This window comes from Balaenoptera borealis (genome assembly GCF_965194805.1).
Source record: "Balaenoptera borealis genome assembly, chromosome: 11".
Lineage (NCBI taxonomy): Eukaryota > Metazoa > Chordata > Mammalia > Artiodactyla > Balaenopteridae > Balaenoptera > Balaenoptera borealis.
Genome location: NC_138868.1, coordinates 61,956,553 through 61,983,816, shown reverse-complemented (window position 1 = coordinate 61,983,816; position 27,264 = coordinate 61,956,553). Strand labels below are relative to the sequence as shown.

Genomic DNA, 27,264 nt, shown 5'->3' with positions numbered 1-27,264 from the left:
ATTACAAACCATGTAAACAGTGCCATTCCCAAGAGGCCACAAGAGGTGACACCAGTGTGTCCATTGTAAGAGCTTTGCCCAAATATGCCTCCATCTGGGCCTCAAGACATTAGAGCATTTGACAGGGTTCAGAAGTGAACCACAAAGTACTGGAAAACAGTGTTTATGGAAAGACCAAAGAAAATGAAATCATTCATCCCAGGGGAGAAAGCAGTTACTTGTATAGGATATCGACCAATTATTCGGCGCCCTCTCTAGAAGGAAGAAGCGACGGTAGCTGGAATTGCAGTCTAAGAGAATTAAGTTAAATACATAGTCGATCTCTAGGGAAATTGCCAGAGATATATCTTAAAAGCAGAATAGACTCCCATAAATAAAAGATGGACAAAGGTTCTTACCAGGATGAAAAAATAAAGTCAGGAGGTCACTCTTAGTACCTTCTGCCCCATGAATTTAGGTATTAAATTATATCATAAAGAGCTTTGCCCACAGCTAGCACTGTGGAAAACTATGTGTTGAAGATAAAATAATGGTTGTTGATAGTATTATCCCTAATGGTACATATTAAATTCCTCCTCATGTAAGCTACTGTGTTGGGCCTTGAGCAAAGTGAATTAAGCAACCACAAATTTTCTTGCGTAAAAGTGATTTATAATCTGAGAAGGGCCTCATAAATATTATTAGTACTGCTAACATTAATAAGAAGAATAGAAATATGGCCCCCACCTCCTGGGAACAGCATCTTAAAGGCCTGTTTCAGAAATAGAAAAATAAGTTTTCACATGATAAACACGCAGTGGGGTAAGTGGCTTCCCGGGGAAGGGAGGCCTGAGGGAGAAGCAGCAGCTGCGCGTTTGGTTCAGGGCGACACTGGGGGATGTTCCCATCTGGTGCCCAGTAGGAGAAGGTCTACTGCTTTCCACAACTATGAGATGACTTATTTAGTTTTGCCTTAGGGCCCTGTCACGGCCACGTATCAGCAAGGAAAATTAAACCTGCTGAAGGCTGGACTCCGCAATGAGACAGTGACTCTGACATCATTTGCTGCAGCCATATGCTTAGTGCCGTAACGGTGACATTCAAACCAATGTGATCTTATTAGGAAATGCTAGATGCTTACTTTCTAGCTCACTCTTTTTCTGAGGGTTTTACTTCAGGAGCAAAGCTGGCATGAATTGCCCATTCCTCAGGGAGGGGTGAATGCTAGGTCACCTGGAACAAAAGCATGGCAGCTGTCACATTTAGGCACTGATACATCATCACACACATTATTCTCAAGTGCCTCATCCACATCAAACCACAGCACTTACTAGCACATACGTAGCTGACTCTTCAGAGGAGCATAAAATCAAGGGCGTGTATGAAAGAGGTGTCTGTTTACATTGTGCCGCCATGTGACTTCTATTCCCCACCCCCATCCCATGGCAATAAGAAGCTTTCCTGTGGCCCTCCACGCTTCCACCCCAATCTGCTTTTACCTTCTTGCTCCCATGATGGCCTGTGTTTACTTCTGTCTTCAGCTGTATCATAATTATGTTTGTCTAGCTCTCCAGTCATTCATTGATTCATTTCTTCATTCACTTATTCATTCAATATGTTAAGTGTTGACTCAGCTCCATGCCACATGCTAGTGAACAAGCCATGGTCTCCGCCCTCAAAGAACTAGCAGATTGGGCAGGGAGACAAAACAAGTTCATGTATTAGAGGATAAAATCCTAAATTCAGTATTGCTACAATAAATGCAAAGGGAATTCAGAGAAGACAGACCCAGTATGGGCCAGGGAAGTCAAAGAAGATCCAGAACTACATGATTTCTTGACATCTGGAGCAAAACACTTTCTTTCTGTGAGAAGATACCTTGGTTTAGCCCAGCATCTCCTGCCACCCAAGAGTGACAGCCACTCAAAGCTTCTAGGGCTAGTGCTGTTTAGGAAGAGAATTATAGATACCATCCCTCAGTTGAAGATGAGTTGATTTCAACAACAAGACTTCAGGAAACTCCCACTTCTGTGTATTGCAGCCATCAACATCAAGTCCAGAATTGTGTTAGTGTCAGACTTCAGTTTTGTTTTGTGTTTTTCTAAATAAGGGCCTCTTTTGAAAGAAAGTCTTGGTATACTGGAAAGTCTATTTCACTAAAAACTGGTTTCAAAAAAAAAAACCAAAACTTTGAGTTCTTACATCAAATCCACTCTTTTACCTTAGGCAAGTCCCTTTACTACTTCTGACCTCAGTTACTTGCTCTGAAAAAGGAATTAACCTGAGACTACATGCTCCAGACCCAGATGTCTGGCTTCCTAAAGTGACATGCTAAGGCAGCAATGCCTTCAAAATTCTACCTGCACCTGTGATGCATCCCGATGGACCAACCAAACTGTCTTTGCTCTTGGCTGAACTTTTGTCAGTGCAGTCACACTGGTATTCTTATGATGATCAGAGGCAATGATTGTCAATCTTTGATTAAGAAAAACTGGGAAGATAAAATAATTCTTACTTAATAAGTACAGTTTGGTTGGCAAAAAATGTTAACACCTAGAGGACATGGGAGGATAAAGCTGACACTGGTTGGGAACCAATAGATTAGGTTATTCTCCCTTTTCCTCCCTCCTCAATTTGTCCTTGAGACTAGATTGAATTTAAATAATCTTACGATTGATTAAGCAGCACTAACATACAGTTAAATGATACACCAATGGTTGACAGACTAACAGAAAGAAGGACAGAGAATGCCCAGCATAATTCCTTTACAGCCCGTTCTTCTATCCGAACAAAAATAAACAAAATAAGCATCGGAGATTCCTTCTTGCCAAGCTCCTCTCTCTGGCTCACTATTTGATATGACTTGCTTAGAGTCTGTTTGAAAATATTTTGGTCCCAGCGCTTTTGATTGTTCCATTCTCTCTGTATCTTTAATTCAAGCCATCTTTAGCAGCTCCTTGAAATTCCATTGATTATAAAAACAGAGGAAGTTCAGGGCTCTTGTTGCTATAGGCATGCCTCACCGTTTGCAGAAGTTGAGCTGCGCAAGCTACAGAATGCTTCTTCGGCCTGAAAGATACACACGCCTGAGGGGCCTGTCACATTTTCTATCATTCGTTGGAAGCACTGTCTCTTTCTCCACTCCACGTGTCTCCTGCCCACATTGAAGATGAACAGCAGCCCTTGGGGAGGATGGGAGAGTCGAGAGATCAAAGCTTTCTGCGAGGTCAGGACCTGAGAACAGTCAAGTCTTGTTCTCTTAGATATAATGAGCTCCGAAAGGCTGTGATGTGTCTTCCCTTCTCTCCATCTCCTCTCCTCTCCTCCCTCTGGCCACCCCAGAAGATTGCGTTCAATTCTACATCCCATGTTTAAAAGAGGTTGAGATAGATGAGAACAAAGTCTAAGGAAAGGTGGCCAGGAAGGTTAGGATTTGGAAATTATATCCAATGAGAGAATAGATGAAGGAAGCGGGACAGTTTTTTCTGGAAGAGCGGAAGCCTCGAGGGACACATCAGCACTTGACTTAAAGACCCGAGGGCCTGACATGGAGGAAAGAGGTTCAGTCCTACTCTGCGGGGCTGCAGAGGACAGAACCAGTGACTGGAAATCATGACAGGACAGATTCTGCTTCAGTCCCACGTGGGACCAAGAGACTGCCCTCCGAGAGAGTGAGCCCCCTGGGAGGGAGTCCTTGTGGCTGAAAATATTCCAGCAAAGAGGCGTCCCGATGAGGACCAGGAGGCTGCTGTAAGATTACACTAGGCTTCCTGCAGGATTCATTTTTGCCATGCATTGTAGTTTTTCAGGATTTGGTATGTTCCCTTTGTGTTCTGATAGCAAACTCTCATTTTCCCAGGGAGATGAATAAGCGTTTAACAGAGGAACAAGCCAAGAAAACCTATGACCGTGCAATTAAGCTAGAACAAGAATTTGGAGAATATTTTACAGGTAAAACTTCATTTACATCTGTGCTGTGAGAAAGGAGATAAATTGTCTGACATTTGGCATAGAGAGGGCTCTGGGCCTGGTGTACCTGGGCCCTAAGACGTTCCTGCTAAAAACCCCTTATTTCCTTCTACTTCTCCCATTTCATCCAAAACTCTGGTTTCTTTCTTCTCTGGATTCAGCTTCCAGGTTCCCACTGGCCCTACCCGAAACCATGAGTGGCAAATGCCACTGAGCTATCTCCTGCTATTAAGGAGATTTTAAGCATTAATAACCTCATTCAGCTTCTTTCCCTGAGATCATCAGAAAATTTGAAAAAGAAACTTTTAAGGCTCAAAATGTGTACCGTCCAAAGCAGTTACTCTTGGGAAGCAAGCCCAGGGCCTCTGTCCTCTGCTTCAGGGACCTATGGGTCTGTCTCCCCATTAGCAGCACTTGAAGAAAATGTTGAAACACTTCCTGTGTTTCAATTAATTCCATGTCAAGTCTCAATGCAAAACTTTTTTTTTCTTTTTAAATATTTCCTTGGAAACATGAATTTGGGGGGATATTTTGTCCTGGGTATCACGTCCTGAGTTCTTTATCCTTAACATGCTTTCATGAAACACTGATCAAATCCAAAGAGCAATCAAACTTTATGGAATTTGCCTTACCACTGATGGTTTAAAAACAAGAACTTTCCTCCTGAGTTACCTTGCATGAAGTTTGGTGTTTTCTTTTTTCTTTCATTCAGAATATGAAAATGCCATGGGCTTAGCAGTTTGCAAATATGTTGAATTGGGTAAATCTTAAGTAAAATTTTGGTTAATAACAAAGATATGAGTTATGTTTCATCGTAAAAGAACATGCAAGATGTTCTTTTAAATCAAAATAATGTACATTTTGACCAGTGGTTTATATTCAGGAATAAAATATCATAATCAATACATTCTGAGGATTGTTTGTGCAGATCTAAACCATGTTTCAGTCACAATTTATTTTTAAGCCCTAGTGTCATACGGATAGTACTGATGTGTTTGGGATATCTATCTACAAGATAGCTGCTGTTCAAAGGAGATAATAAAATGTATTTAAATCTACTGTAAGTGACTTGGTGTTTTAGGTAATACACAGTTTGTTTGTTTCCTCCTATTTTTATGTTTTTTACTAGTTGCCCATAAGGTGTTCTCACTACAAACAGCCCTGTAAGGTAAAATCTCAATTTACCAGATTACTTGGAGAATGAATGGGGTTTTCTTTTAAAGGTTTTGGGGGTTGAGGAGATTAACTAAAGTTTCTTCTAAAATCTTTATTATTTCCTCTGTGTCTAAAATATTTGAATTTCTGCCCCTTACAAAATAAGTACAGTACGGAGAATATAAGTCTGGCTCTCTTTGATAACAGGGAGCTCTCAATCTGAAAATTGGTCAATGCTTAGCTCAGTGCCTGGCCCAGAGTACACACCCATAAAATTTAAATAAATGAGTGATTCATTATGCAGAACTGCAGAGCGACATGTAGAAAGTAGGAAGACCATGGTGCATTTATTACCAATCTAGGACATGCCTTGTAAGGATTTTTTAAAATCATTGTTGTGACTTTGCTTAAGTGAATTTCTGCTTTTTCTTACTAATAAAAAGTAATATTAAGCTTCCTGATGAGTTTGTCTGTCACTATTTGAGCTTCTGCTGCGTGATTGATGGTTGTTCTTCACCAGCCAGCGAGTGATTCCTAACTCCAGTGTGTTTGCTTTTGTTCTAGCTATTGTCCAAGGTGACACCTTAGAAGATATCTATAACCAATGCAAGCTTGTTATTGAAGAGCAATCTGGGCCTTTCATCTGGATTCCCTCAAAGGAGAAGTTATAAATTAGCCACTGCACCTCCAACAATGACAGAAGAGCATTTAGAAGAACAAAATATATATAATATACTACTTGGAGGCTTTTATGTTTCTGTTGCATTTATGTTTTTGCAGTCAATGTGAATTCTTATGAATGTACAACACAAACTGTGTGAAGCCATGAAGGAGAAGGAGGGGCCAAAGGGTGGGACAGAAAAGACATTGCAGTACGCGGGAAGGCTTTGGTTTGCTCAGAGTGCCAGGGGTAGGGACGAACCTCTGACGGGCTTTGTGCCCAAGAGATGGGCAGCCTCCTCACCCAGCAGATGTCCAGAGCTGATTTAGCTGCTGAGCTCCCTGTGTTTTTTGCTTTAAAGAAAAGTTGCCAGCACTTGAACTTCACCAACCTTCCCATTACCCACATCTGTAATTGGTACACTTCGAATTTTATAACTATGCACCTCCTTTGATTTCTTAACAAGCAAAAGAAAGAACGAAGGGAAAAAAAAGGAGTCCCTTTGGAGATGGCATAATATCAGGGAAGGATAAGTGTGTAGTTTCTTTTCCTGGCATCTGCAAAGACGAGCATTTCATAAAATTTGCGAGTGTGTGGACGACTGACCTCACTGAGAGGAGGGGATTCCACCTGGGATTAGCTTTATGATTGTTTATTGTCTATTTTGCCATTTATAAACTTAAAGAAGGCACTAAAGATGAGAATAATTTATATAATAAAAATATATTAAATGTATAGAAATGAATTTCTATAGGTTAAAGAAGTTTTGTGAAATATTTTGTAAAGATTAATTAATTGAAAGACTAAATGTATGCACTATCTGCAGATGATCCAATTCAAGAACAGAAAGCTGCACTCTCCCTTTTGTTGCCAATGATCCACTGAGAGCATCTGAGTTCCTTCTGAAGCCTGACAAAGACTTCTCCCTCACTTACCTCCCATGATCTCCCTTCCACATTAGTGATACACTCCCATGGAGCACATCCCTTAATGAGTTACCCTCATGAATATTTTTGGAGGACATTTGGTTAATGCATTTTTTTAAGCTGATGGCTTTCAGAGACAAACTCATGCAAATGATGTAAAGGGAAGTTTTTGCTTTTGCTTTTCTCTTGTTAAACAACCTGGGCCTGCCATGCAAATAGTTGAATAATGTTGTTCCTAGTTAACTTACATACAGTTCTTAAAGGATCACTTAGTATTTTGGCCATCATGAATAATTAGGACTTTTTTTTTGTCTGTTTCACAAGTAACTGAGGGTTTTGTAATAGCCAGAGAAGGTATAGAGCCATGGAGAGATCTGTCCCAAGATGCACTATTTCTCTGAGGAAGAGAGAGAGAAGGGAAGCATCTGGTTGCGGGGGGTGAGGGGTGCAGACTCTTGTTTCTGTGTACCGGACAAAGAGATAGAACCATCAGGAAAGACCATTAATGACTTTGAGCTCAACCAACTGAACTGCCTTTCTTGGGGGCTGCACCTGGACCAAGTTTATTTTTTAGCAATTATAATAATGATGATTTATAAAAAGAAACCTCCCGAAGCCTATATCCCACTTTAGAGCCAATGGTGACATCAGCATTGCTTGTGCCCAGGGTGTTTAGAGAGAGACTTTTCAGTGATCTCAATAACTACTCAACTCTGGGTTGTATACATGCCCAAACTAAGCCCCATCGCCTTATCTCTGGGGTACATCCAGACCTGGCAGGGATTCTGCCACACTGTGCAGCAAACCAGCATGCAGGCTGGGATGGGAGAGCAAGAGACAGCCATCAGCAGTGATGGGGCTTCTTCACAGTAAGAACATCAGAGCTCAGAATGAGGGTCTCTTTCCAAAAGCAAGCATTATTTGTCTTACACTAAAATACCACTGTCTGCCTGGCTGCAGTCACCAAAACAAACACAAAAATGCAAAATCATGCATCTACCTATAGTCTTGAGGCTACCTTTACCAATGGAAGGGCTAGCAGTGCATTTTTCCCTCTGATGAAAGTTAAATTTCCCAAGACTTCTTGGAGTGCTCAAAATGTCAAAAATGTGTCCATGTCTGCAATTCGCCAGTTTCAGGTCAAGGCCTGCTTTCAACAATCTTGCTCCCAGAAGTTTTCTGCCACCAGAATGCCATTCCTGATCCCAGCTCTACTTTTAGGCCACCATGATAACTTCTTTGGTTTCTCAACTAAGCATGCAACCATTTATTTAAAGGACTGTCATTAATGAATAGATGTTTCCACGGGTCATGTGATGTGCTTTCCATTTAATATTAAGTATTGCTGTGGCTGAGTACAATCAAATTGAACCACCAACCCTTGGTTTTGTAGTAATATAATTATTTATTTTCCTAGTGTAGATGCTTCTGATTAGAATTGGCATTTGCACTGATTTTTTTATGTAGATTTATATAAATATATATATACATATATATTTGCTTGAAGAATCACCAAGCCAATTGGTGAGAGGGTCTTTTCCTGTAGAATTTACACCTCCATTTGTTGTGTTGTCTTGCGCTTCCCAATGTTGAGGTCTCTACGGCTCCAGTGAACCAGTGTGTTTTGCAGCAAATCTGACGACTTGTGTGGAAGTGGCATGAAGGTTACCCAGATTACAACTGGTGCAAATGCACTTGGAGCCTGGGGCCAGACTGGTGCTAACACTGCAAACTTTGTCGAGAGCTCTCTCCAATCTGAAGGCTTGCTGGGGGCGCAATGTCACCTTCACATGCTGGGCCCTTTCGGAAAAGTGCCAGATCGTGTCACTGGTGCTATTTTTCATGCTCTGGTACAATGTGTAGCACCACGGGGGTCTCAGCTTTACCAAAATCAAAATCCCATTTGTCAGCTAATTGCAGGGGCGTTTGTTTTTTTGCTCTCCTCCCACAGGATTTGTTGGCCACTTCTTTGCAGGCTTTTTCTCCCAGCTCTAAGCTTTTGGGTTGGCTCTGTTGAGTGCACCCATCTTTACGAAGCCTGCACTCAGGTGCCTGTGAGCTGTCTTAGATCCTACTGCCAGCCCTTCAGGACTCCCGAGCCAGGGAAAAGCTCCCCACTCCTATGGCTCTTGCCTCTTTTTTCTTCTCATTCTTTCCCTCTGCTCTTCTCCTCCTAGTTCTGTCTCATTCCAGCTCTCTTTTGTGTACCTCTCCTTTTATCCTTCCATCCCGTCTTCTCTGAGTTGTTGGCTTTCTCCTGCATTCCTTCTTTACTCCCTCCCCTTTGATCCCCAATCTCTTTGTCTGTCTCTCCTTTAGTCTCAGTCTCTCCCCTTCCTCTTCTTCCTCTTTCTCCACCTTTCCTGTCCTTTCTCATCTCACATCTCTGATCATCTCCTCTCCCATAACCCACTCCTTAGTATTTCTGTCCTATAAGGGCTCATGGCTGATTCAGACAGCAAGTCCATACACTGGACTAATGACACAAATTCTTTGGGTCACCGTTTCACCTAGGCAGCCCAGAAAGCAAAGCTGAGCGTGAATGAGGTCCTGCACTGGAACCAGCTCCATCACGCCTCACTGAGCCAGCCTGCACCGCTGCCCTGGCAGTGATGATGCACGTGCTCTGGGCCCTGCCGGCACCTGGGCGCCTCTCTGCCTGAAGCCTGGTCCAAAGTGAGCCCACTCCCAGCACCATCCCACGGCTCTGAGGACACTTCCTTTCAATAAAGGCAGACTCTGGCCCCAGCAATTATTCTGACACCAAACCTCTTCCTTCTCATGGAAGCCATGCCATCACCTTGGTTTGGAGAGAGAGACTTTTTCTCCATTCATAAACTTTCTTTTTCCTATTTTCACGTGAAGCTCCCTCTGCTTTTCAGCTGGTGACTGCTCTGGTGAGATTGAATGGACTTGCTGGTGAAATTACATCTCTTTTTTCCTGTCTTGGTCCTGCCTAAATTCCTACAAAAATATTTAAGTCAAAGACTCAGGCTAGTTCCTAAGTTTATCATAGTAATCTGTCACTCCTAAGAGGACAAAAGGGGACATTTCCCTTAGAGTATGTGGAGTACCTCCTATGACAACTGATTTGAAAGAGGACTCCCTACAGAATTCTGTGGATATACATTTTACTTCTCTGTACGTATGGTATATGTGGTATGTCTATCATGTATACACATACTACATTGGGTACAAATGAATGTGGATGGAAACCCACACACACACTTTAGTCTGTAAATATCCTTCCTCACTGAAAACTGTGCTTCAGAAATCATTTCTTGTACAGCTGTGCAGTTTCTTGTAGCAGCTGAGGATAAGCTAAGACAGGTGAATGATTTAGACAAAGGTCATCTAAAAGATAGAATACAGAAGCTCCCTAGCAACTCATGACGACAGACAACCAAATGACAAGGTTGACATGAGATGGCAAACTTTTCTCTCCTTTTTGAATCTGTGTTTCCTAAATGTGTCTTAACTTCTGAGTGCACCAGGCTGTATGCGTGAGATCCTTTCGATATGACAGTTTTGTGCTTCTCTCTGACAGGATGCGTCTCCATCGAGCTGTAGTGCCGCATGGGAGGGAGGGAAACATACTCCTTGCCTGGGCTGGAGTTTACAGAGACACTGCACAGCTTACACTCCTGTTAAGTGTAAATATTCGACACTTCCATTCCATTTGTGTAAAAAATAAAGCACACACGATTATAAAATCAAGATGTATATTTCATACTCAGTGTGTCTTTGCATATTTATTGCGTTTCCAGTTGTCAGCGGTGGCCCCATTGTAAAAATGCTTGATAGAGTGTTTATAAACATGTCATGGTTTTATTATAAGATATAAATATTAAAACATTTTATACTTGATAGCAAATTATTTTCTCCCAAAGCATAATTTGTCTTATTTCACGAAGAATAGAATCATTCATTTCTATTTTTATCAGACTTGTCTGATTTTAGAGCTAAAGTGTAGTTAGAGTAGATTTGCTCTGAGAAATATTGGCACTGCCTAGAGCAGCTGAAAGTGCTGCTTTTGAATATTTTTAAATATTTGATTGCCATCTTGCCTACTTTTAATCAGGATTTTGCCAAGGGTGAACAAGGTATTAAATGATAGGTATTTTGGGGTTTTTTTATTTATTTATTTTATTTATTTATTTTTGGCTGCGTTGGGTCTTCGTTGCTGCACGCGGGCTTTCTCTAGTTGCAGCGAACGAGGGCTACTCTTCGTTGCAGTGCTCGGGCTTCTCATTGCGGTGGCTTCCCTTGTCGTGGAGCACAGGCTCTAGGCGTGCGGGCTCAGTAGTTGTGGCACGCGGGCTCAGTAGCTGTGGTTCATGGGCTCTAGAGCCCAGGCTCAGTAGCTGTGGTGCACGGGCTTAGTTGCTCCACGGCATGTGGGATCTTCCCGGACCAGGGCTCGAACCCGTGTCCCCTGCATTGGCAGGCGGATTCTTAACCACTGCGCCACCAGGGAAACCCAAATGATAGGTTTTTTAAAGACCCTCACGTCTAGCTGAAAAAAAAATCAATTCTCCAGTTTCAAAATTGGGAGATTCCAGAAGGTCCTAAGAATAGAAATAGTTTTTTCTTGTCTGATACTAATGATGCAAAGAAAGGCATAAATGGGAAAGAAGGTGTCAATTTTCCATATGTACTGGGGCCAAAAAACATACCAGCTCAAAAGAGCTGAGCATACCACAAATGTCAGGCTTGAAAACCTGAATCTGCCAGATGATTCTTCCTTCCCGGTTAAACATATTCCTTGTCATGTAGACATTCAGACAGCACAGGTCTGACAGCTGGGGGACCAAAACAAATTCCTCCCGTGGAAAGGGTGAAATTTCACCATTGAAGTGATCACTTTGAAGTACGTTTTGCTTCACGATAAACTATCACATAATTGGATCAGCCACTGGGGAAGCCAGACTTGTTGGTCATACCGCCCTGGCCAGCACAGTGCGCTGGCAGGAGTCTCCACCAGCTGCCCTGCCTCTGTCCATGGTCCTTGGCGGCAGTGAGCCGAGCAGATCAGAGGCAGCAGAAGGCATTGACTGAGGCTGCAAGCCCAATGCAGGCCTCACATTCCAACTGTTATTCAATTTTTAACATTTGCACAGTCTTATCAGGTTTAATATTAGTGGTAACACTACACAAAAAGCCAGATTCACTCAATAATGGGTGTGTTTATTCAGGGGGGAAAAAGGCTAGAAGAGCTTTTGACTTTTCTTTGGGTCCTAATTCGTTTCTTTGTAACTATTTTTAAAACACAATCATTCTGGAAGTCTCAAAAGTTAGAAATGACTGCACATCTTTGAACCTAAGAGGGCCTAGCTACGCAACCATGGACGTTTTGTAGATACTCTGAGACTAAACATCCAGCGACAGAATTTAAAAGCCTCAGTGGGGCGGGCACAAAGATAAGGAACATTTGTAGAGGGGCCACCAGCTTTCTCGGCACAAACCAGACCCAGAGTCTCTGAAGTTGTCAGGGGACAATGTCTTCTACGCCCCGGGACTGCTGAGTCTCATAACCCCAGTCGTTGTGCTCTGTGACTCACCTTTCCCTTCGGGACATCTCAGGAGGCACTATTGCAATCATGAAACTGATCCTTTCCCCCTTCCAATGTTACAGCCGTTGTCAAGTCCAGACCTTGTCCCTAATCCCCCTTAGCACAGTTGGGACAAAGCTGGAATACTTAGGCAAACTTTGCTAAAGATTGGCTATAACAAAAGGGAAATAACAGATAACTTGATTTATGGGATGGGCTTAGTGCCCAGCACCTGGCCACCCGCCATGTGACACAGGGCCATTTTCTCCCACCTCCCAGGGGTCCCTCAAGCACAGCTGGACCTGAGGTCAAAAATTTTACTAGATTGTAGCCCGCTTGAGAGACACGGAATCCATGCCTGACTCAGCACTGCTTCCCCACGATGTCAGCTACCGGTGAAAAGTGCCTGCACTCTCCATCCCCTTTGCTCCCACGTGCTGGAATACAAATAGGATTGAATCACGGTGGTTAACTTTGATTCCTCTTTCACTGTAAGATCGCCTTAGATGCAGATTCTGATGCAGGAGGTGTGGGGAGGAGCCAAGAGCCCACATTTCTAACAAGCTCCCAGGTGATACTGACACTGGAGTCACCAGGCTCTAATTCAGTCCAATTTTTCACACTGCTACTGACCACCCACCAGTGGGTCATAAACCAGCACTTTTTTTTCAAAGAAATAGAAACTCTAGAGTGCCTCACGTGTAGTAAGGATGAATATTGTTTCATGTTGTGTCAGGTGTACAATGTATTTCTTACTGTCAGTCACAGTCACACGTTGAGAAACAGTGCCATGACCCGCACTCAGCCAGCTCCCAGGGGCCTCCTCTCCTCCTGAAGATGGGGTGCCACCACGGAGAACGCAAACCACTAGTCCTTTTCTCTGCCACCTCCTAGCTTTTCCTCACTGGTCCTAGTTTCAGAGCCACACAAACCAATGCATAGACCCTCTTCACCCACCTGAGACAGAGAGTGAAATTGGAAACATCCACCTAAACCTACTAAAAAATGACCACTATCTAAGTCAAGGCCCTAAATCGGAGTAAAGAAACTGAAAAACTGATGGCTTTTTCCAAATGTGAACATACACCTTTTCTGTTTCCAAAGCCCTGGTCCACATCCTTCATGAGAGAAATCTAAATCTTGAATTTAATTTTTCAGTCTTTTATTTGATTGTTTTTAAGATTCTAGGTAAAGCAACTATTCTCCAATAAAAATTAATTTAAAAATTTTTAAAACAAGATTGTATGGGCTTCCCTGGTGGCGCAGTGGTTAAGAACCCACCTGCCAGTGCAGGGGACATGGGTTCGAGCCCTGGTCCGGGAAGATCCTACATGCCGTGGAGCAACTAAGCCCATGCACCACAACTACTGAGCCTGCGCTCTAGAGCCACGAGCCACAACTACTGAGCCCGCATGCTGCAACTACTGAAGCCCACGCGCCTAGAGCCCGTGCTCCGCAACAAGAGAAGCCGCCTCAAGGAGAAGCCCAAGCACCACAATGAAGATTAGCCCCCGCTTGCCTCAACTAGAGAAAAGCCCGCGCACAGCAACGAAGACCCAACGCAGCCAAAAATAAAATAAATAAATTTTTAAAAAATAAAAACATAACATTGTAAAGCAACTATACTCCAATAAAAATTAATTTAAAATCTTTAAAAATTTTTTTTTAATCTAGGTAAAATTAACATGGCCTGATGACCTGTGGCTCAGATACTGTGTTTCTTAATCCTTTTTCTTTACCAAAATAATCCCTTTTTTTGCTTAAAATAATTCCCGCCAATAGGATTAAAAATTTTGAAGTATTCTTGCAGATGAGGGAAAAAAAAAACTTAAATGACAAGTGACTTACAACATGCTTCACAACTAACACCAACACATCAGTAGAACATCACTGATCTGAACTATTCAAAGCCAGAAAAGCAAGGCCTGAGAGAGACACCAGGTCTCTTCTACCTTCCTAAGCCCTGTCCTGTCTTCCTGGTTCTGGTTCCTCTTCTTGTCTGGACAATTGACTCAGGTACCATCTGCTCTTCCAGGCTTCAAAAGGAGGATCTGTCTGTGCAGAATACAGCACACAGAAAGTTAATGTTCAAATAAGGAGACAAGCACACAGCACAGGCTTCATTTCATCAAAATACAATTGACTCTTTTTCCATCTGAAAGGAGAAGGGAAGAAAAATACTTTATTTTCAGGGGGACATTAAAATTTTCAAATTCCTTGAGGCTCTAGATAGCCAATTAGAATTAACTATTCCTTAGTAACAGAATTAGAGTTCCTCAGAGAGAACAGTTGATTTCTATTCAACAAAAATGTAAAACTAACAAGGTAAGAGGTTGAATCTGATGGGATTCAGGGCAAGCTGCCCAAGATGTGCCACTCTGCACGCAGATTATTTTGAGCTGAAAACAAGCAAGGCCTAAAAGACTCAGGAAGAACTTTTGAACTTTCCCCTGACTGCCTAAAAGATATCTAAGATAGATAATTTAAGATAGGCCTGTTCCCGGAAGACGCTATCACCATAAATAACTTATGAACTAGGTGTGATAGACAGAGAGGAACCTAGCAAGGCCCTTTGATCAAAGTCCTCTCTGTGGCCACTGCCTCTGGATAACCCAGCAAACATTTATTTACCAAACACTAACTCTTTTCATCTTCCTGTGAATTACCTTACTTCCCTTTGAAGTCCCAGACCCCTATATCCTTCTCCTTAAGTCCAAAATGACGTATATGCCTTGTCTTGCCTTACTGTCTTTGGAATCCTTCGTGTTTATGTGAATTCCCCATGTGTAGGTGATACAATTTGATTTTCTCCTGTTCATCTGCCTTACGGTCCTTTTAATTATTCAATTCAACCAGCCAAAAGGCACCAGAGGGCTTGGTGGGGGAGAGAGGAAGAGTCCCCTTCCCCACAGATCCTAATTGGATTGTTTGATTTTTCATGGGCCACTCCTGTTTCTTGACTATTCTTAGTAACCTTTCAGCAGAAATACTGTGTGTGATGTGCTCCCTCATCTAGCAGCTCTTGTATGAATAACCCCCCAGTGAAGGAAATCTCTCCCTTTGGTCTTTCCAAGCCAATTTCTTTTTATAATATTACTCATTCTAATTGACTACAGCCACCAAATCTGGCTTCAAATCCACAATCCTTTTCCTTAACAACTGGTGGTTTGATTTTGACTACCTGAAATTCTTCAGGGTATAAAGTAATAAGAATATAGGCCATGTTTTAAACCTAGGGTCAGTCAACATTAAAATCTGGAGTATTTAAGTGAACATTTCAGGCAAGGAAGAGCTAGCAGTTGCTTAATTTAAAATGCCCCACAAGAAAAATGTTTACAAAGAAGCTGGCATTTTTTATTATTTATTTATCTTGCCATCATTCCTTACACGTTTGGTCAGCAAACAATAACCACCTGCTTGGAGCCAGGCTCTATTTAGACACTGGAATAAAAAACAAATGCACAGGGCACAACCTGTCTTCCAAAGGAATGCAGGCCTAGGAGCAGAGACATTTTTAAAAAGAGAGGGAGAGAGAATTAAAACACAGAAGCTCTAAAACAGACCAGTGAGTGCAGAAAAACTTTGGGAGAGAGAACTTGACATCTAGGAGTCAAACGTACACCTGCTCACGATTTGCCCTGTTGCTCACACCCTGGGAAGAATCTTTATGTCAAAATTGAGTCTCTTCACTAGCATTCCTGAATCTGTCAACCCCCAGATATTTCATCCTGTGGTGTAAACCCTGAGAGTTGTTTATTTTTTAATTGTAATGCAAATGCCTAACGTTAAGCTTTTGATTACCCAGGTATCCACTTCAAACTCTGCTATCTCCAATAAACACACTGCCAGCGACTCAACTAGAGAAAGAGCCAGGTCGCCTACCGCTGAAGTTTCCTTCATTTTAGACTTCTCTGGCTGACTCTGATAACTAACCCTTTGACTGCTTGTTTTTCCCTTTCCTCACTTTAATTCGGGCTCTTTTGTATTAAATTCACCAATAAAGAGTGAACCTGCAAAACCCTAGCTCTCCCCACCCTCGACTCCAATAAAAGCAGAACGCCAGGTTCTCTCTCTCCGCCCCCCTCCGCCCCTGCTCTCTCCCTCTCCCCATCGGCACACCCCACATCCACAACCTCTCTGTGTGGCCCCAGGCATGCCATGTGTCTTCCAGTATCTGTGAGTAAGAAATCTTGTCCTTTCAAAGGGGTTATTGCTAAGGGTGTTTTCCAATCACAGTAAAAACCACAAGGGCCAGTCCAATCACAGCATTGGCTCTGGAAAGGGAGACATCTGTAGTGGCATTTCGAGCCAACAGTATCACTATCCATGGGCTGAGATGCACACAAAACACCTCCCCATCCAATCACATTGGCTACCTGATTGGCTTACCTATATCCAGTTAAGACGACAATTAGCACAGTCTAGCTGGCCAGGTGGGTGATGAGGGCCAGGTAAGATTAGTGTGAGATATGGAGGTTGGTATTCCAGAACCGGTATGCCTAATAGGTGGCAAGAATTTCAGGAAGCAAGAAACAACTTGGACAAGTAGTCAAGACGTAGGACAATCCCCACGCTCATCAGGGAAATCTGTAGAGATGGAGAGCTTCCGTTTTCTTTGTAACACTGAGTATCTGAGGCATCAAAGACCTGCTTCAAAGTAAAATGGTGTAATGAGGCCTTCTTTTCTGTTACTACAATTTGGGGCATTAAAACACTTTCCTTAGAACCACATGCAAGGTTTTATTCCCTTGGAAGTGGTAGTTTCCTGGCCTGGAGACTTAATCAAAAACATTCTATAAAAACTAAAAGCAAGTTAAAGTCAACTTTTTTAAAAAAAGAGTAAATATGCAGCCTAAACCTATGAGATAAATAAGTCCTGTTTCTGCTATTACCTTCTTTTTTTTTTTTCAGATTTGCATGATTATTTTAATGTTATCACAGGATACAAACACCCAGAAACTCTAATCAGAATGCTTGTTTCTCATAGCTGCAAGTGAAACCAAGCAGCACCCTTTGGGGTCCTCCTGGGCACAAAAGCCTTTCCAGGTTCTCCATTTCTTATTTGCAGGATAAAGTCTTCAGACTCCTAGACCTTCCCTGAGTTCCAAAGGGCAGATCCAAACAGCTACTAATCAGGGAAATATGGAATGCAGAAACAAAGGAGGAACAGTCAAGAAACCATAGTGCAGCAGTTAAGGCAGGATCCTGGTTCCTCCTCAAGGGATATATGTGACAATATCTTTGAGTTCTTCTACAAGAACGAAGACCCCCCCAACCAGGTGGAGGATGGTAACTTCAGGCTGAGCACAAGATTCCTGGAGCACCACCTTACTACCTCACCACTGACCAATCAGAAGAAAGTCACACATCCTGCAGCCCTCACCCCAAATTTTGCCTATAAAAATTTCTCCCTGAAAACCATCAGGGAGTTCTGGGGGTTTTGAGCAGGAGCCACCCGTTCTCTTTGCTTAGCCATGCCATAAACATTTCTCTGCTCCAAACTCCGACATTTCAGTTTGTTTGGCCTCACTGTGCATTGCTGAATCTCTCTTATGATGTTGCAGGAAGGGTGACCCCTTCCAGGGCCTGAGAGTGGGCTCTTGTCTAACTCTCAGAAATGAATTGTCGGAGGAGACACACATGCTGACAAAACAAGAGACTTTATGGGGAAGGGGCGCCCGGGGCGGAGAGCAGGAGGGTAAGGGAACCCAGGAGAACTGCTCTGCCACGTGGCTCGCAATCTTGAGTTTTATGGGAATGGGGTTAGTTTCCGGGCCGTCTCTGGCCAATCGTTCTGACTCAGGGCCCTTCCTGGTGGCACACGCATCACTCGGCCAAGATGGATTCCAGAGAGAAGGATTCTGGGAGGTTGGTAGAACATATGGACCCGTGTCTCCTCTCTCCTTTTGACCTTTCCTGCATTCTTTCGGTTGGTGGTTACTTGTTAGTTCCGCGTTCCTTACCAGGACCCCCTGTTGTAAGATAACTCATGCAAGTGGTTACCATCTTGCCTGGCCAGGGCGGGCGGTTTCAGTCAGTGGTTCCCCTAACAATGATGTGGCCAAGTATCACCCTGTGTTATCAGCAAATCCTACTGTTAGAAATTTGACACTGATAGACATTTGAGAGTCTGTTTATTCATTGGTCCTCATACCCTGTGAAAGAGACAAGGCCATTTGCTTCCCCACCTTAGAGGCGAATAAATCAGGGTTGTGGGAAGCAGAGACTACTCCCCCAAGGTCGCACGGCTGGTGGCAGAGCTGGGTCTCGAGCTCAGGCTTTAGCCTCCCTCATTCAGTGTCCTTTACTGCTACACCAGACAAGCTTCATGAATGTTAATTAAGGATCTGCTTTGGAGCAGTGATTACCAAGTAAAAGCCCAGAAGGCTGGCCTTATGGACAAGCAGACAGCCATCTGCCTCCTACCTGGGTCACCGGCCCCTGCGCTCCAAGTTAGGAATGAGTCACTGTCAAAAGGCAAAGATGTTATCAAGAAAGGACCTCTCAGTAAGCATGAATGCAGGCATTAGCGTACCAAACGACATGACCAGAACAGAGGACCAAGAGCAAGAAAAGGAAGGCTTTTAAAAGTAGATGGACTATTCTCAAACTAAAGCTGCAGAGTGCTGGATTCAGCCCTAGGTGGCAAGGGGGAGGAGGAGGGGGAAGATGAGAGGGAGGGAGAGAGGGAGAGAGAGAGAACTCAGATGTATTATCTCCCATCCAATGAATAAACAGGCTTGGAGAATTAAAGGAACATCCCTGGTTATCACATGAGAAAGACAAAAAATTATTCCAGTTTAGCAGTAATTTTTTCCCACCCTGCCACATGTTGCAATGCCAATCATTTTTAAGTAAACTCTTTATTTTAGAATAGTTTTAGATTTACAGGAAAATTACAAATATAGTACAGAGAATTCCCATATACTCTCCAGCCAATTCCCTCTATTAACTACTCTATGGTCAGGCCACTCAGGATGGCTGTTTGCTTGCTCTCCGTGCATTCCCTGCTTCACCAGTGCCTGCTTCACCTACACCCTATGCACCTGACTCACCTTCCTACATGCTTGCCCCTGCCTCAGCTAATGCTTGTTCTAATCAAAGGGGCGGTGAGGGGCGTGCCCCTCTGCTAGTTTCCCTGGTAACTAACGAGCCAACCTATAACTGGCAACCTCCCCTTCCCCCACCCCCAGGAGCAAAGCCTGCCGCCATGTCCTACCCACCGATAGCTACACACAGTCGGGTGTCACTCCAGGGCCTTTCTCCAGGCAGGTAAGCACCCTATCCATTAACCATTGATATCTCTGTTGCTGACTCTGGGCTCTTTCTTTGGTCTTAAAGCTGGGCAAGTGTGCAGGCCGTGTAGGCCTGCAGCGTGCAGCCCATAACTACTTGTCACAATTAATGAGCTGATGTTGATATGTTGTTAACTAAAGACATACTGTATTCAGATGGCCTTAGTTTTTACCTTTTTCTCTTCCTGGATTCCATCCAGGACACCATATTAACATTTCATCATCGTGTCTCCTTAGTCCTCTTGGCTGTGACAGTTTCTCAGACTTATCTTGTTTTTGATGACCATGACAGTTTTGAGGAGTACTGATCAGGTATTTTATAGGATGTCCCTCACTTGGGATTCACCTGATGTTATCTCATGATTCGACTGGGATTATGAGTTTTTGGAAGGATGCTTACAGAGCTGAAGAGCCATCCTCATTACAGCGTATTAAGGGTGCATGACTTAATCACTGTTGATGTTGACCTTGTCCACCTGGCTGAGGTAGGCTTTTTCAAGTTTTTCCACTGTGAAGTTACTTTCATCCCCCTTTTCATGCTGCATTCTTTGGAAGGAAGTCACTGGGCACAGCCTGCCCTTAATTAGAAGGGAGTTATGCTTCAAGTCCTTGAGGGCTAAGGAGCACAGGAGATTTGTCTATTCTCTCCCATTTATTTATTCAATAATTTGTTTATGTCAGCAGGGACTAGTAGATATTCTATACTTTCGGTTATAATCCAATAATACTTTGTTTTGTTACTCAGATTGCTTCAGCTTTGGCCATTGGGAGCGGTTTCATTTGGCTCCTGCGTTCCTTTGGCATACCCACATCATTGTGGATTTTTTTTGAGCACTTTCTTACTTTCTGGCTCTACAAGAGATTCAGGCTCATTTTGTAGATTTCCTGCCTGAATCCTAGAATGAGCCATTTCTGGAAGGCACCCTGGTTCCTTTCATTGGAGAATGGTATTAGAAACTGAGATCTCGCCAGGAGGTGTTGCCGGCGCCTGGTGAGGACCCGAGAGTGGCAGGGGGTAGTTTCTAGGCCTAATCTCGAGGTACTGGCGAGAAAGGCGTCAGGAGTGAAAGGTGAGAGAAGTGCTGAGCAGTCGGAGAGAGGAAGCCTCAGGGAGCCTCGGGGGCATCACCAGGGTCTGCCAAAGCCCCCAGGCCACTGGCTGGGACCTGGAGAGGTGAGGGAACACTGTGAGGCTTAGTACCGGCTTTGTGTCTGAGGCAGTGTTGGTGGGGGGAGGGGGGAGCCGGAACCAGGGCAGCCTGGGGAAGGCCTCTCCTCCGCCACCACCTTTGGGCCTCGCGGCGGGTCTGCTCGTGGCCTCTAGGGAATATTCCCGAACAAAGTCCGTGTGCCTGATGCACAATGAGATCAAAGAAACCGAAACATCACAGTCTGGAGCAGACTCTGGTTTATTGCAGAGCCAAGCAAGGAGACAGGCTGGCTCGTGCTCAGAAACCCCAAACTCCCTGATGGTTTTGGGGGGAAAATTTTTATAGGAAAAGTTTGGGGTGAGTGCTGCAAGGGGTGTGACTTTCTTCTGCCCGTTGGCGGATTCTCACCTTCCCGCTTCCCTGCCCTCATCTGCCTTCTCCCATGTGAATCGATTCTGAATATGGGAGGCGGAGGGCGTCTGGCTTACTGTTTTCATGAACCTCTGCTTGTGGTTGGGGGTGTATTTAATCTGAGGCCTTAGGGTCCTTTGGTGTCTCTGAGTGTTTTGTGTGTGTATATATTTTGCTCTTAATTTCATAAATAAGCATATATTGAGAGTGGGGGGAAAAAACTGAGATCTAGGGGTTAGATGCTCTCATGGCTACTGAGGTGTCATTTCCCAGGCTGCCAGAACAAGGACATAAATGTATATGTATTAACTTGTATAATATACATACCTAAAATATTTCTAAATGTAATCATCTCATATTAAGCTAAACATGAGTTCATACTGATGTCTCCACTCTAATCCATTACCACATAGGTCATTCTAGCCTCCTCCCCTGGCTTGTCTGTAAGCTCCTACCCCCACAGTGGGAAACCCAATGCCAGTCATTTTTCCTATCTTTATTTCATTTGGACTAACTGATCCAGGGTGGGACCCTCTGCTTGGGGGAAGTCCTAAAGAACCTTCAAATCTTTCACATTTTGGCTTTTAATAGTCTCTTAATTACCTTAGGCTCCTACTTCTTCCCAAACTTGATGATAAACATCTTCATTATAATTCTTCCAGTATTTCACACATCCAAAGCATGGAAAAATAGTGAGTAATTGATTGAAAGGGCAACAAATCCAACCTCATATGAGAGATAATTTTCACAGTCAAAAATGTGAGGATTCAGATTGTTTCTTTCTTTGCTTATCTATTACCATTTTAATGTATTAACTCTGAGCCCTCAACTTGCCTCACATCCTAATCATGTTTAAGCTCAGTCAAATGCAGTGATTTATCCACTGGTTTAGAATTGTCAAATCTCTTGCCCCTGCTTCCCACAGTCTCCGCAGTTGGCATCTGGGTTCCAGGGTGTTTTGCATCACTTCATGGAATCAGAAGAGATTAGCTTCTGCTCACCAAACCTGACTTGAGTCTCCTGCTCCCAGTGTGATGGTCCCATCTGTTTCTCTTTATACTCTTGATCGACTCTCTTTTGGGTAATTCTTGGAAAGGCCTTAGCAAAAAGGAAAGATTAAATTATCCACAGGCAAATTGTGAATTGTGTATCACGCTGCTTGTATCAGCTAGGGTTCTTTAGTCAAAGGTATAAAGGAATACCTGGAAAATACAAACGTAGATTTACATGAACATTACCCGATCTTCTCCATAGTCAGCCAAGTTACTCACCTTTCTTGGCAGCAGGTGAGGGGTGGGGTAGACAGAGGGAAAATTGGATTCTTAAAGAAGGAATACAGAGAAAGGTAACAGTCAGCTGCTGACATTATAAGGCAAGGCAATAAAGTCTAAATTTCTTTTGTTCCCTTTCTTTTATATAAATTTATTTTATTTATTTATTTATTTTTGGCTGCATTGGGTCTTCATTGCTGCACGCGGGCTTTCTCTAGTTGCAGCGAGCGGGGGCTACTCTTCGTTGAGGTGTGCAGGCTTCTCATTGTGGTGGCTTCTCTTGTTGCGGAGCACGGGCTCTAGACATGCAGGCTTCAGTAGTTGTGGCATGCAGGCTAAATAGTTGTGGCTTGTGGGCTCTATAGCACAGGCTCAGTAGTTGTGGCGCATGGACTTAGTTGCTCCGCGGCATGTAGGATCTTCCCGGACCAGGGCTCAAACCCATGTCCCCTGCATTGGCAGGCAATTCTTAACCACTATACCACCAGGGAAGCCCCTGTCCCCATTTTACATATCAGCTTGATATAGAATTTTTCCCGTGGTGTAAATAAGATAGCCATAAAACTACAAGCAGAAAAGACAGGATATAAGATAGAAGTAAAAGTGAAACCCATCCTTTATAATCCAAGGTTATATTGAAGACAGAGGGTGGGCTGAAGGCAGAAGAGAAGAAACAGAGGTGGAGAGGTAGACAAACTGTGCTCCATTCCTCTCCCCGGGCTGCAACCCTGACAAGTTGAAGAGAATAATTAGGGCAGAGGGGTCCTGGCCCACTCCCTCTTTGGAACCCTGGGAGGAGGTTGCCTGGTGGGCCAGGTTCCCTGACATGTCCATAAGAATTTGGGGATTGGCCACATGAAAGAAGCTCAGTGGTGCAGCCTCTCTCTAGCTGCTCTCTCTTCCCATGGGATTTGTTGGAACCCAGGAGCTTCCACTGAACCCTGAAATGGGGAAGCAGGAGGTAGCTGAGTCTGAGAGCCAGCTTTCCAACCATGAGATCTACTGTGGCCAGGGGTGATTCAGCAGAGAAAGATGAAACCCACCCCACATCCAATGTCACCCCAACCAGAAGCCAATGGAGGATATGTGGAGGTTTTAGAGCCATCAGTGAAGAGGTGAGTGTGGCAACTAGGAAGTACTGCAGCCTCTGCCAAGCCTTGCAAAACCAGATTACAAGCAATGCCAGCATTGGCTTCAGACACAAATGCCAGCAGGGCAAGCATCCCTCTAGTGGGCAAGGAACACTGTCATGGAAACAAGAGATGCTGCTGTGGCGACCAGGGAGGTCAGAGAATATCATGTGAACCCAAAGAACCCTTTCCTTCGACCTGCAAAGAGGACAGAGTAAGCCACAACCCACTCACCTGAGAGCCATCTTGGAGAGGAGCAGGTCTGTGGTCAGAAATCTGAGCGACAGATTTTTTTACCTAAGAAGAGTAAGCCTTATTTAAAGGGAATTCATGAAAGTATTGCAAGGGACTAACTCTTCAAGATTGTCCTAAAATAAAGTTATATTTCATGTGGTCTCTCTGACCCATAAATTCCAGCCAACTTAGTCAAGAAAAGAAGTGTTAATGGAAGACCCCTGGGCAGCTCACAGAGGAGCTGCAGCAGGAGCCTGGGGTGAGGGTGGGGAGACGACTTCAGCTGGTGGGAATGGAAGAGCTGCAGGCCCTCAAGGAAGGAAGGATACTGTCACTAGAAACAGGGAAGGGATGCTCAACAGGCAACACAACACATGTTCACAGCTTTCCTCTTAGTAAACAGGGAGGCTTGGTCCAGAAAGCAATCATTCGTTCAACAGATATTTATTGAGCAGAGTGGAGAGGAGCAAGACTACAAAGATGAGTCAGGAGGAGGGCCTTCAAGATGGCGGAAGAGTAAGATGAGGAGATCACCTTCCTCCCCACAGATACATCAGAAATACATCTACATGTGGAACTGCTCCTACAGAACACCTACTGAACACTGGCAGAAGGTCACAGACCTCCCAAAAGGCAAGAAACTCCCCACGTATCTGGGTAGGGCAAGAGAAAAAAGAAGAAACAGAGACAAAAGAATAGGGACGGGCCCTGCACCTCTGGGAGGGAGCCGTGAAGGAGGAAAGGTTTCCACACACTAGGAAGCCCCTTCGCGGGCGGAGACTGCGGGAGGCGGAGGGGGGAAGCTTCGGAGCCACAGAGGAGACCGCAGCCACAGGGGTGCGGAGGGCAAAGCGGAGAGACTCCCACACAGAGGATCAGTGCCGACCAGCACTCACCAGCCCGAGAGGCTTGTCTGCTCACCCGCCAGGGCGGGTGGGGACTGGGAGCTGAGGCTCGGGCTTCGGTCGGATCGCAGGGAGAGGACTGGGATTGCGGCGTGAACACAGCCTGAAGGGGGCTAGTGCGCCACAGCTAGCCGGGAAGGAGTCTGGGAAAAAGTCTGGATCTGCCTAAGAGGCAAGAGACTTTTTCTTGCCTCTTTGTTTCCTGGTGCGCGAGGGGAGGGGATTCAGAGCGCCGCTTAAAGGAGCTCCAGAGACGGGTGCGAGCCGCGGATATCAGCACGGACCCCAGAGACGGGCATGAGACGCTAAGGCTGCTGCTGCAGCCACCAAGGAGCCTGTGTGCGAGCACAGGTCACTATCCACACCAACCCTCCCGGGAGCCCGTGCAGCCCGCCACTGCCAGGGTCCCATGATCCAGGGACAACTTCCCCGGGAGAACGCACGGGGAGCCTCAGGCTGGTGCAACGTCATGATGGCCTCTGCCGCCGCAGGCTCGCCCCGCATCCGTACCCCTCCCTCCCCCCGGCCTGAGTGAGCCAGAGCCCCCAAATCAGCTGCTCCTTTAACCCCGTCCTGTCTGAACGAAGAACAGACTCCCTCAGGCAACCTACACGCAGAGACGGGGCCAAATCCAAAGCTGAACCCCGGGAGCTGTGCGAACAAAGAAGAGAAAGGGAAATTACTCCCAGCAGCCTCAGAAGGAGCGGATTAAATCTCCACAATCAACTTGATGTATCTGCATCTGTGGAATACTGAATAGACAACAAATCATCCCAAATTGAGGAGGTGGACTTTGGGAGCAATGATATATATATATTTTTTTCCCTTTTTACCTTTTTGTGAGTGTGTATGTGTATGCTTCTGTGTGTGATTTTGTCTGTACAGCTTTGCTTTTACCATTTGTCCTAGGGTTCTGTCTGTCCTTTTTTTTTTTTTTTTTTTAGTATAGATTTCAGTGCTTGTTATCATTGGTGAATTTGTTTTTTGGTTTGCTTGTTCTCTTCTTTCTTTCTTTTTAAACTACTTAAGAAATTTTTTTAATAATAATTTTTTGTTTTTTATTTTAATAACTTTCTAAAAATTTTATACTATTTTATTTTATCTTTTTCTTTCTTTCTTTTCTCCCTTTTATTCTGAGACGTGTGGATGACAGGATCTTGGTGCTCCAGCCAGGGGTCAGGGCTGTTCCTCTGAGGTGGGAGAGCCAAATTCAGGACATTGGTCCACCAGAGACCTCACAGCTCCATGTAATATCAAAAAGGCAAAAATCTCCCAGAGATCTCCATCTCAATGCCAACACCCAGCTCCACTCAACGACCAGCAAGCTACAGTGCTGGACACCCTATGCCAAACAACTAGCAAGACAGGAACACAACCCCACCCATTAGCAGAGAGACTGCCTAAAATCATAATAAGGTCACAGAAACCCCAAAACACACCACCAGACGTGGACCTGCCCATCAGAAAGACAAGATCCAGCCTCATCCACCAGAACACAGGCACTAGTCCCCTCCACCAGGAAGCAAACACAACCCACTGAACCAACCTTAGCCACTGGGGGCAGACACCAAAAACAACAGGACCTACGGACCTGCAGCCTGTGAAAAGGAGACCCCAAACACAGTAAGTTAAGCAAAATGAGAAGACAGAGAAACACACAGCAGATGAAGGAGCAAGGTAAAAACCCATCAGACCTAACAAATGAAGAGGAAATAGGCAGTCTACCTGAAAAAGAATTCAGAAAAATGATAGTAAAGATATCCAAAATCTTGGAAATAGAATGGAGAAAATACAAGAAACGTTTAACAAGGACCTAGAAGAACTAAAGAGGAAACGAAGATGAACAACACAATAAATGAAATTAAAAATTCTCTAGAAGGGATCAATAGCAGAATAACTGAGGCAGAAGAATGGATAAGTGACCTGGAAGATAAAATAGTGGAAATAACTACTGCAGAGCAGAATAAAGAAAAAAGAATGAAAAGAATTGAGGACAGTCTCAGAGACTTCTGGGATAATATTAAACACATCAACATTCAAATTATAGGGGTCCCAGAAGAAGAAGAGAAAAAGAAAGGGACTGAGAAAATATTTGAAGAGATTATAGTTGAAAACTTCCCTAATATGGGAAAGAAATAGTTAATCAAGTCCAGGAAGCACAGAGAGTCCCATACAGGATAAATCCAAGGAGAAACATGCCAAGACACATATTAATTAAACAATCAAAAATTAAATACAAAGAAAGAACATTAAAAGCAGCAAGGGAAGAACAACAAATAACATACAAGAGAATCCCCATAAGGTTAACAGCTGATCTTTCAGCAGAAACTCTGCAAGCCAGAAGTGAGTGGCAGGACATATTTAAAGTGATGAAAGAGAAAAACCTACAACCAGGATTACTCTACCCAGCAAGGATCTCATTCAGATTTCACAGAGGAATTAAACCTTTACAGACAAGCAAAAGCTAAGAGAATTCAGCACAACCAAACCAGCTTTACAACAAATGCTAAAGGAACTTCTTTAGGCAGGAAACACAAGAGAAGGAAAAAACCTACAATAACAAAACCAAAGTAATTAAGAAAATGGTAATAGGAACATACATATCGATAATTACCTTAAATGTAA

At 43.9% G+C, this 27,264-nt stretch overlaps 1 protein-coding gene and 1 long non-coding RNA gene across 23 annotated transcripts in view; one reads left to right on the top strand and one right to left on the bottom strand.

Annotated features, from left to right (window-relative positions):
* DLG2 (discs large MAGUK scaffold protein 2) overlaps window positions 1–10,407 on the top strand; it is a 2,068,078-nt gene extending 2,057,671 nt beyond the window's left edge. For all 22 annotated transcript variants that reach the window (XM_082343299.1, XM_082343288.1, XM_082343300.1 and 19 more), the window contains 2 exons: window positions 3,839–3,930; window positions 5,668–10,407. In XM_082343299.1, the coding sequence (XP_082199425.1) occupies window positions 3,839–3,930; window positions 5,668–5,774 (199 nt within the window). In that variant the 3' untranslated portion in view covers window positions 5,775–10,407. The remainder of the gene's footprint in view (window positions 1–3,838; window positions 3,931–5,667) is intronic.
* LOC309606391 overlaps window positions 1–27,264 on the bottom strand; it is a 190,886-nt gene that overhangs the window by 148,803 nt on the left and 14,819 nt on the right. The gene's annotated exons all lie outside the window — the stretch shown is intronic.